The sequence below is a fragment of the Petromyzon marinus genome, chromosome 19, assembly GCF_048934315.1.
Source record: "Petromyzon marinus isolate PM22_M1 ecotype Great Lakes invasive population chromosome 19, UKy_Petmar_22M1.pri1.0, whole genome shotgun sequence".
Taxonomy (NCBI): domain Eukaryota; kingdom Metazoa; phylum Chordata; class Hyperoartia; order Petromyzontiformes; family Petromyzontidae; genus Petromyzon; species Petromyzon marinus.
In genome coordinates this window covers 5872172-5885187 of record NC_133685.1, presented here as the reverse complement: position 1 = coordinate 5885187, position 13016 = coordinate 5872172, and the positions used below count along the sequence as shown (strand labels likewise).

At 39.5% G+C, this 13016-nt stretch overlaps 1 protein-coding gene across 1 annotated transcript; it reads right to left on the bottom strand.

Annotated features, from left to right (window-relative positions):
• Window positions 1-6053: 6053 nt before the first annotated feature.
• Window positions 6054-9962, bottom strand: BET1 (Bet1 golgi vesicular membrane trafficking protein). The gene is made up of 4 exons (XM_032957219.2): window positions 9790-9962; window positions 7699-7796; window positions 7306-7362; window positions 6054-7200 (listed from the first exon to the last, which is right to left on the bottom strand). Exons 1-4 carry the CDS (start codon window positions 9806-9808, stop codon window positions 7045-7047), a joined length of 330 nt encoding a protein of 109 aa, XP_032813110.1. The 5' UTR covers window positions 9809-9962; the 3' UTR covers window positions 6054-7044.
• Window positions 9963-13016: the final 3054 nt, after the last annotated feature.

Genomic DNA, 13016 nt, shown 5'->3' with positions numbered 1-13016 from the left:
CCACCCGACACAATTGTAAATGTCGTGGAAATGTATAGCAGTCAAATACTCGAAACGCATGTTTCTACATGTGGACGGGAAAACCGGAGGACCCAGAGAAAAATCCACGCGACCACGGGGAGACCGTGCACACTTCAAATATACAGCAGGCGTCAGGGTCGGAATCGAATCCACAAACTCCTGCATATCAGGTGAGGGAGATAACGTCTTGCCACCTTGGCGCCCCAAGTATATAAAAAAAATCCCCAAACGCCAACGGAATAAAGAGGCACAATTGAACAGAGCACTACACATGAACTTATTAATCATTAAAACATTCCAAGACAAAATTTTGATTTAAAGCTTTCGTGACTGCAGTAATTCATATTCTTAGCTCTTTCGGTAAAGTCACGTTGAAGGGAAACAATAAAATAATAAAATATATAAAACAATAAAAATTCTCACGACGTTTCGACCATAACACAAACGGTCGTCATCAGGTGTGTCGGTTTGCATAAATTATATGGTCGAAACGTCGTGAGAATTTTTATTGTTTTATATATATTTTATTGTTTCTCTTCAACGTGACTTTACCGAAAGAGCTAAGAATATTCCAAGACAACTTATCAATTCAAACGAACACAGAGAACAACTCATGGACAGTGACATCATTGTCCAACATAGGTAATATACAAAGGTTTCAAAATGTGAGTATTCAATATCTTAAATTGCAATACAGTTTCGGAGGAAATTATATATAGTCCTAGCAAACGATATAGACACCCAATTAAATGATCAGATACGTCCTCTAATTAGCACTGTCAGCGAGTCCAATGACACGTGTGCCTTGATTAAAGAGCATGGACAATGTCATTGGTCCTCCATAACATCCTACAGCCCTCTACCTCAGGATGGTGCCATAGTCTCGTGGAATACCTCTGGCGAACCAATGCTAAGTTCCAAGAGACTTTCAGTGTCTCTATATTGTGACAAAGATCCCCCGTATAGTCTTAACATATTGCTGGGGCAAGTGCTGTTCGCGAGCACCTAACAAGGCCAGCACGGCACACGAGGGGGTGGGAGGCCAGCACCACGCCCGGCCACCTTTGTCTCCTCAGTGGCGATGTTTTTGCCCACTGCACCAGGTATTCGTTTGAGTCCACCTCAGGGAGGTTCAGGTCCAGTTACAATAATCGTCAATGGTGTTGGCCGTGAGTGGGCATCGAACCTGGGTCGCCGGGTTCGTAGAGCAGCGCGTGAACTAGTGAACACGGACACACACAGGCTAAAATAAAACAAATATACAGTACGCTCTCGATTATCCACGCTGACGGGGAGGACGGTCGTAGATAACTCAAAATCACGGATAATCCAAAAATATAACCATTTTCCCCGGATCTCTATGCCAAAAACTAACGATCGATGCGTGTGCTCAGTGATAACACTTTCATGCTATCGCGCAGAAGACTCCAGCCACTAAGTGGATAGCAGTGCCACCATAATCAACATCAATCAAACTCCGCCCACTGTTGTAAATATATGCTACTACTGCACTGTAGAGGCAATGACAAGGATTTAGGATGAACTGGAGTACATGTTTGTTTGGTTTAAGCACGTGACTTGTAAAAAAACATTTCTAAAAATAACAATGCATGACTGTTATTAGATGATTAATTTGGAATTAAGGGAAAATCCATGAGTTTTTTTTTATTTATGTCAAAATCTCAGGTGTGTGGATAATCCGGAAATCGGATAAACCACACATGGATAATCGAGTCTACTTTACGTGGGGTGCAGCAGTAGCACCTTGAATCCAGCCTTAAATTTGATTTACAGCCACTGCTAACATCAGTAGTGAGTGATAGCCTAACGAGTCCTGGGCCTCGCACTCACTCTCCCACTCAATTTCACCATCCCACACGGGACTGACATTGCCTATCATAGTCAAAGTGCCCTCAAAACTGACACAACATGGGGAGGCCTTCATCCAGCGGTGGATGTACAAATGGTTGTAAATGATTATGCCATGTTTATATAAGGTTTATATAAGACACGGAAATTGGCATGTGTGCTTCTGTGATGGATTAACTTGTCACCTATTCGCAATGGAAAATTACCACGAGCTTCGGTCTACACATGTGAGATGAGCATCTCCCCCAGGACCATATCATTGAGAAATCAATTTTATATTCTTGGTTCTTTCGGTGAAGTCACGTAGAAGGGAAATAATACAATAATAAAAATAAAACATAATGGCATAAAATTCTCACGACGTTTCGGCCATAACGCAAGCAGCCGTCCTCAGGTGAAGAAACAGAGCTGTCAGAAATAGGGCGTCTCATTAAGACGGCGTCTCATTAAGACGCTGTCTTTCTGACAGCTCTGTTTCTTCACTTGAGGACGGCTGCTTGCATTGTGGCCAAAACGTCGTGAGAATTTTGTTTTATTTTTATTATTTTCCTATTTCCCTTCTACGTGACTTTACCGAAAGAACCAAGAATATTCATTTCATTCATTTGGTATAGCCCTGTGAGCCATTCGGCTCTTGAATCGGGTGCAACCGCAACTGCTGCCTGTAACGTTGTGACAGAGACGCCTATAACACCTGCTTTGCGCGTGGTAGTTGGTCACCCATCCAAGCACTATACAGGACCCCCGCCTGCTTAGCGTCTATATGAATAATATGAATCCCTGCAGTCACGAAAGCTTTAAATCGAACAACTTAAAATGACCGATATATAAATTGTGAGCAGCTGTGCATGGAATCTGTGCATTAATGTTCCGAACTTATCTTATACCTTCCATCCACCAACATGTATCATCATGTATTTATAAATGAACATTTTAATCACAGTCCAAATGTAACCAGCATCAATCACTGGTAAACGCTTTAAAAGCGGGCACAGCCCTTATTTGCCATATTGGCTACAGATCAGGTCAGGAGTTAAACACAAATAATGAAGAACTTCGGGCACATTTTAAAACAATTTTTGGAGAGAAAAAACACGCACAAGCATAGGTTATGCAATGCCCTGCCAACATGCAATTTGTCTTGGGAAGTACTGAGCAGCTTGGAAGCTTAAAGATTGCTGTCAGAAAAAAACACGTTTGTACATTTGCAAAAACTCATTATAGGCTCTAGTTTGTCCCAAAAGGTTTGGCTAATCTTTAATCAACTCAACCTAACAGCCACACAACTTTATACCAAAGTGTAATTCATACTGGATCATCATTAAGAGAGTTATAGTGCTTCTCTTCCATTTATAGATAGCCAGACAGAACTAATGCATAAATGCCAGCAACCTTAAGGGTTCTAAAATAACGTATTTGTAGTGGCTACTTCAGTATGAGAATATTAATTTATACTGGAGGAATCCAATGAGCTATAAAGCTATTTTCCAGATGTCCAGTAGGAGCGGGTCAGAGTATAACAACAAACTTTACAAAAACTCAATAGAAGTACAAAGTATAGTGCATTTACTATTTGCTTCTTTCGGTAAAGTCACTTAGGTAAAAATAAACAAAATAAAACAAAACAAAAAAAATTAAAACAAAAACATTGAAAACAACCAAATGAAATCACGACGTCTGGGGTCGCAACAAACGAGCCCGTCATCAGGTAGGAAACAACGCCAGCAATAAACAAATTGCTGAAATGGGCAAAAGAGGGCTGCTTGTGACACGAGGCTATATATACGTAAGAGGGGGGGGGGGGAGGAACCAGGGAGGAGGGATAGAGGGGGTGCGGGTGTGGGGTAGGGGGCGTGGCGAAGTGCAAGCTCCAACCCGAGCCCAACACAATGAGAAGTCCAAACCCGAGCCCAAATCTAGAATTATAGTAAAGGTAAGCAAATAACTATAAAACTAAACAATTTTATTTTACCAAGTAAAGCCCACTGAGCTATTAGCTTATTTTTCAGAAGCAAATTGACTGATTGCGCCTTAATGATCAGAGCTTGGGCAATTGTTGGTGTATAGTGAAGGTAATCAAAGCACTTAATTGCCATGTTCACGATGGTCACTTTTTTTTCATTTGGACATATCAACTAGGTCAAAAAATGAGAAAACATGTTTTCAACCTTCAACCACATCTGTTTCACTTCATATTCCTCATCAAGCGTATTATGTGGAGCTATCAGTAGTGGTGTTGATTTTTTTTCGCACATGGTACATGCCTCAAGCATTAGCCAACGCACACTCAAGCCAGACCACTGCCAGAAAATGAGAAACACCATAAGCCACGCCACCCTCTACTTAACTGAGGAATTCAGGAATTTGATGCAAAAAATATACACATTCGCCACTGACTTAACGTCTAGTATTGGAGAATAAACTCAGAATAAGATATTTGGAACAGCTGCATTTCATTATAAAATTAGATCACCGTTTAAATGTCCCATTTGGTTGCTGGAGTTGCAAGCAGTGCACGTACACTTCTTATACAGTGCACGTACACTTCTTATACAGTACCGCTCATGTTCGAGCCCACATCAACTATTTATCTCGGTTTGGTGTCTATAATAAACACAAGTGTTCTTTAATGTAAACAATGGGGTATTGTTACCGTGGGATTTATTTGGCGAGTATTTTTTTTTATTGTTGGTCAAACCATGAGCAATTGCCTTCCATATGCTGTCCAGACGCAAGAAACCAGCTTAAAATATAGAGTGCATGTAATACATGTCACGTTTAAGAGCCTTATTATAACGGAACAAAGAATAAGGGATAAAAGCAGGTGGTCCCATGCTATAAAATAAGCTGAAGTTGCTTAAACATTCCACTCAGCTGCCAAATGCATTATTTATAAATAAGCAGGGCATTACTTACACCAGTTTCAACCAATGACACTGAAGGTCTGCTGTGATAGAATACTTTAAACGCGGCATGTTGCCATCTCCTGAGGTATTTCTGAAGAATTTTTGACTTTTAAAATTTGAGGAAATAGGATCATTGTGGCTTGAGATTTGCTTTCACGAGGCTTAAGGTGTGGGCACAGACAATTTGCTAAATTAAATTTCATATTTTAACATTTCCATGACTCAAAGTAAAATTTCAGTAATATCAAAAGTATTTGGTTTAGATGCTCGACAGTTTCACAAACCATTCATTTGTTTTTTCAAGAATAAATTAAACCATAAATGTACATATAATGCAGAATACATGTTTTTGTCACTCACAAGAATGGCCCCTGATAAAAATCTGGAAATGAATTAGCTTCGCAAATTGTCTCAAGTTGATGTCACAAAAAAAACATTCTGAACCATAAAAGTGCCCTGATAAAGTCTCCTGGAAGCAATTTTCCAATCAGTGATTTAAAAAAAAAATCATCACCTTACAATGTAACCATGCAAGCGAAGCCACTGCCGAAACAAAGTGCTTTTTAATTACACTAAAAGAACACACGCAAAAATTCCCTGCTCCATATGTCAAAAATGCAAAACAGTTTGTAAACAGTTCCTTGCCAACCCTGGCCACACAAGTTGCGGCGGTTAGAACAAAAAATCAAGAGTACATTCAGGACTCCAGGAAAGGCGCTCACTCTTGATTTACTCATGGCAGTCACAACCACCATGAAAGATATCACCATTCACTTATGCAGCTACAACCGAAGCTATTATGCCAGATATTTTGACCAAAGAGAAAAAACCCTACAGTACTGCATAAGCAGAACTCTGTTCTGTCTCCAAATACAATGATATTTGAGTCTTATCAGCATAACTGTTTTACAGACTAATACTATCCAGTATATGAAATAAAACAATTATGGCCAACTTTTTTTTATAGTGTATCTGGAGTAAAAAAAATGAGCAAGTTCAAAATAAAAAAGAAAATAAAAACACGGACCCTTTGAGTGGTTAGATGAATGTATCCAAAATAGTTATATAATCACGTGTGCAAGACATAGCCACACATTCATCCATCTGCTATTTTAAGAAAATGCATAATGTCCGTGAAAACTAATTAAGCGTTGATGGTGACAAAATACAACTAAAAAATTATGCAAATGTAATTGCAGCTGAGAGGCAGAAAATCCCTGAATAACACCCAAAAATGCACGCAAAGAAAACATAAGATCGAAAATAAATATTAAATTGTATTTACAATGATTCACAGGAATGTCATACAACGGAATACACTGTCCCATTCTTCAAAAAAGACCAATTGCATTCACGATATGCACGATAAAACATTTACAATGGTTCACAATTGTCAGGATTTGAATAAATTTGCCAATGCTATTATTAAACGGTCAAAAATCAGCCATATGCCTATACATTTAGAATATCTAAAAAATATAATTGCATCAGATGTCTGAACATCTATGGGAACTAGTCTATAAAAAACGATACGGAATTCAAATTCAAGTTATCTATTTTTCAATGTTTTGTTTACTTGGACATATCAAGAGGATACATATTTGCAGTATTATACAATTTTAGCTTCAGTATTTGAAAAACTACATTGCACTGGACATAAAAATGGTACACAGAACACCATAACATATTTTATATAAACACGCAGCACCACGCAGGGTATTGCATCGTGGTGTTTGCCAATTGTTTTTATTAGCAATTGAAACAAGTTTCAATGGAGGTTTTGTGAATACAAAAGTTGGATTAGAATGCTGAGCAAACACAAACTGACAATAGAAACTGTTGCAAACGTTATGTCTGTAAAGGTTATTAAGGTCAAGTTACCAATACATGAACACGCATTAAACTGTCTTAACTAATGTTTCCATACCATCTTATGTACAGCATGTATCTGTTGAATTGTCCAATAACATTTATTTTTGACATTACTTTTGCACATCGACACGGCAAATACAGCCTTGCTCAACCTACAAAGCAACTCATCATGGTAAATTGCATATCTAAATTTCAACAAAAAATGTTTTACTATAACTCAAAATGGGCACATTAAAGTGCTGATTCTGCCTGTATATAATGTGGAAACCACAGACCAGCTCATTAGATATAAACCTAACACAGTATGGCAACTGTGTGGGTCACTACCATTGCGGTAAACACTTTGGAGATTAGTTTGTGTCTTATTTATTATATACTACCGCAGGCGAATGACCCAGTAAAGAACAAAGATGACAAAGAGAGCGAAGAGCATGAGATAGCACATGAGGCGTGCCTGGCTTCCGCCAGAAATCTTCTTGAGTCGACCCATTGTGGCGCCCAGGAGCCCACCTGTCGAGTCAAAGGCTGAATCCTGCATGAGAGTAATCGATTAGAGAACAATGGAAAAAAATCAAATGTAGGTCAATTAAAATGTTAAAACCTATTAACAAAAAATATTGTGAAAAGCAGAACGTACCATTTCTGACAGCACACTGTTGTGGACCTTAATCTCATTGCCCATTTCGATGGAAAGCTGTGAAAAACAAACAATGAAATAGTGACACAAATAAATATTTTACAAACCTTTGTTAACCCACTCCTGGATGAAAGCCATGCCGGTCACAGGAGTTTTTTTGACCACCACTTCACAAAGCTGATCAGTGTGGGTTTAGAGAGGGAAATGTGCCTCATGTTATCCACGATCGTAAATTCAAGCGGCACAGTGCACTAACCACTGTGCCACTTCTCAAACCAAAATTATTGATCATCAATAACAATGTGACAAATACAAAGCTAGCATAACGTGGGTCCTTGTGGAAGGGCACAAAAATAATACAGACACCAAAGTAGATTTTCGTCTACTACTTACACATTTCAGTGCAGACACTTTGGTACGCAAGTCATCCTGGAGTGCCTCGTTTTCCTCTTCATACATGCGCTGCCCACCGCCCACATATGAGGTCCCATCTGCACCAAAAAAATACACATCAAGCTAAAAAACTTTACTGTATGTGACGTTTTTGAGTTTCGCCGCGTGTTGTTCGGTATGATGCCCTACGTTTTGCACGGTGGGCTAGGAACTTTTCCAGCAATTGAATTCCAGGACGTGAAGAATATCAGTTCCTGAAGAAGTTCCCAAGCACGTGGAGCGAAACGTCAGACATAATGCAAGACACAACGCCATGCAACCCAATAACACATTGGAGAACTATACAGCAACAACCGTGAAAACGTACGCTGTAAATTGTACATTCGAGTGTTGATCTATGCATTGAAAACGAGTTATTGTCCGAAACGTTACCTATAACACGACGGTATATCTTTTTCCTTTCATGGAAAAGATATTGCCTAATTTTTTTAGCCTTTTTGCTGTTTAGAAAAATAGTCAATGTGATATCTATCCACTAAAATGGCAGATTAATTGAAAATATCAGGCTATGTTGATGCTGTCACTAAGAAGAAAAATTGACGTTTCAGCTGAGTGAACGTGTTCAGGCAATATGTAATCAATATTTGCATTATACCTCAACGTCGGTGGAGTGGTGGCGTAGTGGTTGGTACACATAACTTTAAACCCAGAAAACCGAATACCGATTTCTATAAGAATAAATGTTACCCTTTCTGGCAATAAAACAGTTGTGTTAAGATGTTAAAACACCAAACAGAAACCTTGTTCAAGGAATCATGTCTGCATTAACCACACATACTTGTTAACATGCACAAAAAAAACACATGCTCTGGGAGTATGTGATGCATGGTCTTTGAAACTGAATTGGTCCACACCAGAAACAGCTTTCTTTAGAGCCTAGTGTCTCAAACAGTGTCTCAAACCAGAGGACGCCAAAGAGCGAACGATGTCTAGCCACGATTAGCACCGGTGGCGGATGACATCTGAACCTGTTCCACCAACCCCGAAATTTACCAGCGCGGTGAAGTATGGTCAGACACACGGCCTGGGGAGGGTCTTCATCCAGGCAGTGGATTTATTCGTTCGCCAATGTTTGTGCCACTGCCGAATTAAGACGTCCCCACGTTCCTGCATGCGAACCAATTCCATCGCTCCATCTCCCCGGTTGTGATCCTCTCGAGTGGATTCAAGGGCTCTTAAATTCGTGTACGGCTGTAATTTGATTTCGGCCCAGTCCAGCAAATTTCACGACTGTTGTCCAGATTCATATGGCAATGCGACACATTATAGGACAGTACACATGTATTCTAGATTTAAAGCTTTCGTGACTGCAAGGATCCATACTCTTTGGTTCTATTGGGTAAAGTCACGTAGGTAAAAAATAAAATAACAAAAATCACGACGTTTCGGCCACAACACAAGCGGTCTTCATCAAGGCGCTTTGTTTCTTCTCACACAGCTTAAAGGTCGTGATCTGAGCGTGGCTTTTTTCACTCCAGCGCTGTCCTCCAGACAGTCTCGTCCCTTCACCTGATGAAGGCCGCTTGTGTTGTAGCCGAAACGTCGTGATTTTTGTTATTTTATTTTTTACCTACGTGACTTTACCCAATAGAACCAAAGAGTATAGTACACATGAAGACTGCACTTTATATTTCTTACATCACATAAGCTCCGTCGATCGCGTAATGCTTATGTGCTCTACGATTACCATAAGGCGGCCTAACACGCGATAAGACTGACGATAAAGTCAGACAAATGTTTATCTAACGTATTACATACGGCCTGAGACATTTAACACAATTATCGTAAAAAAACACACACAGCTAAAAAAAAAGACGATAAAAGAGTGACAATAAACCGATGTCTAACCGCGGTCGAGCCATCGGGGTCTGTACTCGAAAGCTCCGGCCACACTCGAGGCCTCTTCTCCGGCAGAGAGAGTTCAGGCCACACCGGGGGACTCGCGGCAAACACCGAGGATCAACCTAGGCCTCACCGGCGCATTATACAAACAAGCAACAAAAGTGTAACAAAACAGCGAAAACTCTTCACCTATATTGGCGCGCCTCATGCTGCGGTTTTCTCGAGACGTTTGGTGCACTTCAAATCGGTCGCTCGATTTTAAGTGTTTTCAAAGCGGACTCGGGAGATCGCTCGGGACGCGTTCAACTTCGGAGGCCACGTCAACTGCTGCCAGTGACGCAGGACGACGGTCGGATGCGTCACCGACGATTGACTTTTTACGTAATACATTTTTTATTATTATAATATCGGTGGTTAATTTATTTTATTCACATTTATTCGGATGAAAACGACGTACGGACGGTGTTTATTAAAGTAATGGCTTTAATTAGGCGCAATGCCATTCGTAGACTGAGCGACCGTTCCGCTTAGTGTTTGTCGGCTTGATTTGCATTTATTGATTTAAAGCTTTCGTGACTGCAGGGATTCATATTCTTTTTGGTTCTTTCGGTAAAGTCACGTAGGTTAAAATAAAATAACAAAAAAATTAACAATTAATTGTTTTTTTTTTACAATTAATTGCTAATTTTTTTGTTATTTGTTATTTTTTTGTTAACAATTAATTGTTATTTTTTTTGTTATTTTATTTTCACCTACGTGACTTTACCCAATAGAACCAAAGAGTATGGATCCTAGCAGTCACGAAAGATTTAAATCTAGAAGGGATTCATATTCTTTTTGGTTCTTTCGGTAAAGTCACCGCGTAGAAGGGAACATGTATTGTGTAACAAATTCGATGTAGGCAGGGTTCATCATCGCCTCCACGTCGTCACTTATTTTTTTACTCAAAATATACCCCAATGCCACAATATGATATTGTTACTCTTTGGTTCTATTGGGTAAAGTCACGTAGGTAAAAAATAAAATAACAAAAATCACGACGTTTCGGCCACAACACGAGCGGCCTTCATCAGGTGAAGGGACGAGACTGTCTGGAGGACAGCGCTGGAGTGAAAAAAGCCACGCTCAGATCACGACCTTTAAGCTGTCTCGTTCCCTTCACCTGATGAAGGCCGCTTGTGTTGTGGCCGAAACGTCGTGATTTTTCTTATTTTATTTTTTACCTACGTGACTTTACCCAATAGAACCAAAGAGTATGGATCCTAGCAGTCACGAAAGCTTTAAATCTAGAATATGATATTGGTCGCCTACGTGTTAAAATGAGTGCGTAAGGGCTTGCACATCCCAGATTGCCCCATATAAGAGGCCCGGCCTTGTGGAAGTAAATATCACAGAACAACTTCTGAGATGATTTTTTTTTTAAAACACACTTTTCTTTTGTTTTAAATCTGCACACGCTGGACGTTGTACTTTGGCACACTTTTACTCTAGCCACACCTGACATGACAGCCAAAGTTTTACACACGAAGTGAAAACGCAAATGTAATACGTTGTTGGGTATTGAAACCGTCAACACGCAATTATTGAGAAACCTGATTTTAATCACGAGTAGCTTCAAGCCATATTCATAACCAGGATCTCGGGGGGTTTTACCTATAATCCACCCCAATTTGACTCATCACTTGGAGAGAATATTATCTTGTAACAGCAAGCAACATAAAACAAATTGGTGCAGAATGTTCCGTGGCTCATGCACTCAGATCCTGATGACTTCCGTTCCTGGATTCCAAACTGAATTTCGAAGATCACTGATTATATTGGTAAAAAGACAAAAATAAAAATTGGTTTTCTACATCGACACAAGCACTGCTTCACCCCAATGTTCCGTTTGGAATTGATAAAAGCTACCATACTGCCTCTACTTGACTACTGTGACATCGTGTATTAATCAGCCCCAAGTACTGTACTGAAGAAGCTTGATTCAATCTATCACTCGGCCTTAAGATTTGCATTGAACTGCCCATATAGGACTCACCACTGTGATCTCTACATTGGGTCAAACTTAACATCTATTAATGTTCGACGGCTTGTACACCAGATCTTATTTATTCACAATGTACTTACAAAAAAATCCGCAGACTACCTGCTGGATCTCCTCTCTGTTTCAAAGAACAAATTTGACCTCAGGTCTTCGCTCATTTACCAGCTTCACATTCCCTATTGCTGTACAAAAACCGGAGGAAGGGCCTTTACTATTGATGCCCCCAGGGTCTGGAATGCTATTGCCAAAAAACTGCAACTTGAATCACTACCTAGGAGATCTTCTCTCAAAACTGCTCTAGAGGAGTTGTACACCCCTAGCTGCCACTGCTATTCATTGGCGTAAAATAAAATAAAATGTTTTCGCTCCGGATGACGCTGCAAAGTATTATCTGTATTTTTATTTAGCGTGCTGATCTTAAAGGTGCATTGAAAAATTTGATACTCCAACTGATGCTTCTGTTATTGTGGAGTAACTAATGCAGCCAGCTATGGCTCTAGGATTTGGTGTTACATGTTATTTATGTAGTTTATTGTAAAAATTCGGTCACAGTCCCTATGATCACTGTTACGTTGCAATTATCGCTTTATTATTTAGTGATTTTGAAAACATTTTTTGGTTTGGACATGTTTGTTTTATTGTGGTACGGAGTTAGACTGATGGCCTTAATCTAAGTTTTCTTGTGGTTGTTGTTTGACTTGCATCCCACTGGGATTTTTTGCACACAGCGTTGGTGTACGGTGCTTTTTTTCAGGAATATTTTTGCTGTTTTTTTTCATGGATTTTCTGTTTGCACAGTCACATCGTCACTTAAAGATGTTTTCTTGTTCGTGTTTTTGTTTTTTTGTTTTGTTGTGGTTGCACCCGATTCAAGAGCCGAATGGCTCACAGGGCTATACTAAAATAAAGAAACTGAAAACTGATCGTAACTGCTTGTATTTCACATGCTTGAACTTAGTTTCCAAAGTACAAAGTATGCAATGCAGCTGTAGAGATTGTTGCCCTGTGCACGCAAACTTGCGTCACATTGCTTGTGGTGACAATGACACCGCTTTTATTTGAGTCATTAATTTAATGAAATTAAATCAAAGCACGTAATACATCAAATTGTATGTAAGGTAGAAAATGTAATTTACAGGATGTGTCAAGAATGTGTAAATTTAAGTTCTAATTTCTAAAATAAAAACTAACTACCATCATCATGAATACTGTAGGATAACCAACGACTCGACATGGTAGATGCTGCTACGTGCTGATCAGTGTATGCTCCCACATATCACTTAACTTCATAACCAGTTCATAATCCATGTGTTTAAGACGTCTGAGTCACTGTAAAGTTGCAAGATGCCCAAGGCAACTAATTGAAAATCTTAAG

What these genes read in the sequence shown, in the direction of transcription:
- BET1 (XM_032957219.2), bottom strand. An exon ending in AAGTGTCTGCACTGAAATGT is followed by an intron (nt 7,363 to 7,698) that starts GTAAGTAGTAGA and finishes TGTTTTTCACAG; the next exon opens with CTTTCCATCGAAATGGGCAA. An exon ending in ACAGTGTGCTGTCAGAAATG is followed by an intron (nt 7,201 to 7,305) that starts GTACGTTCTGCT and finishes ACTCTCATGCAG; the next exon opens with GATTCAGCCTTTGACTCGAC.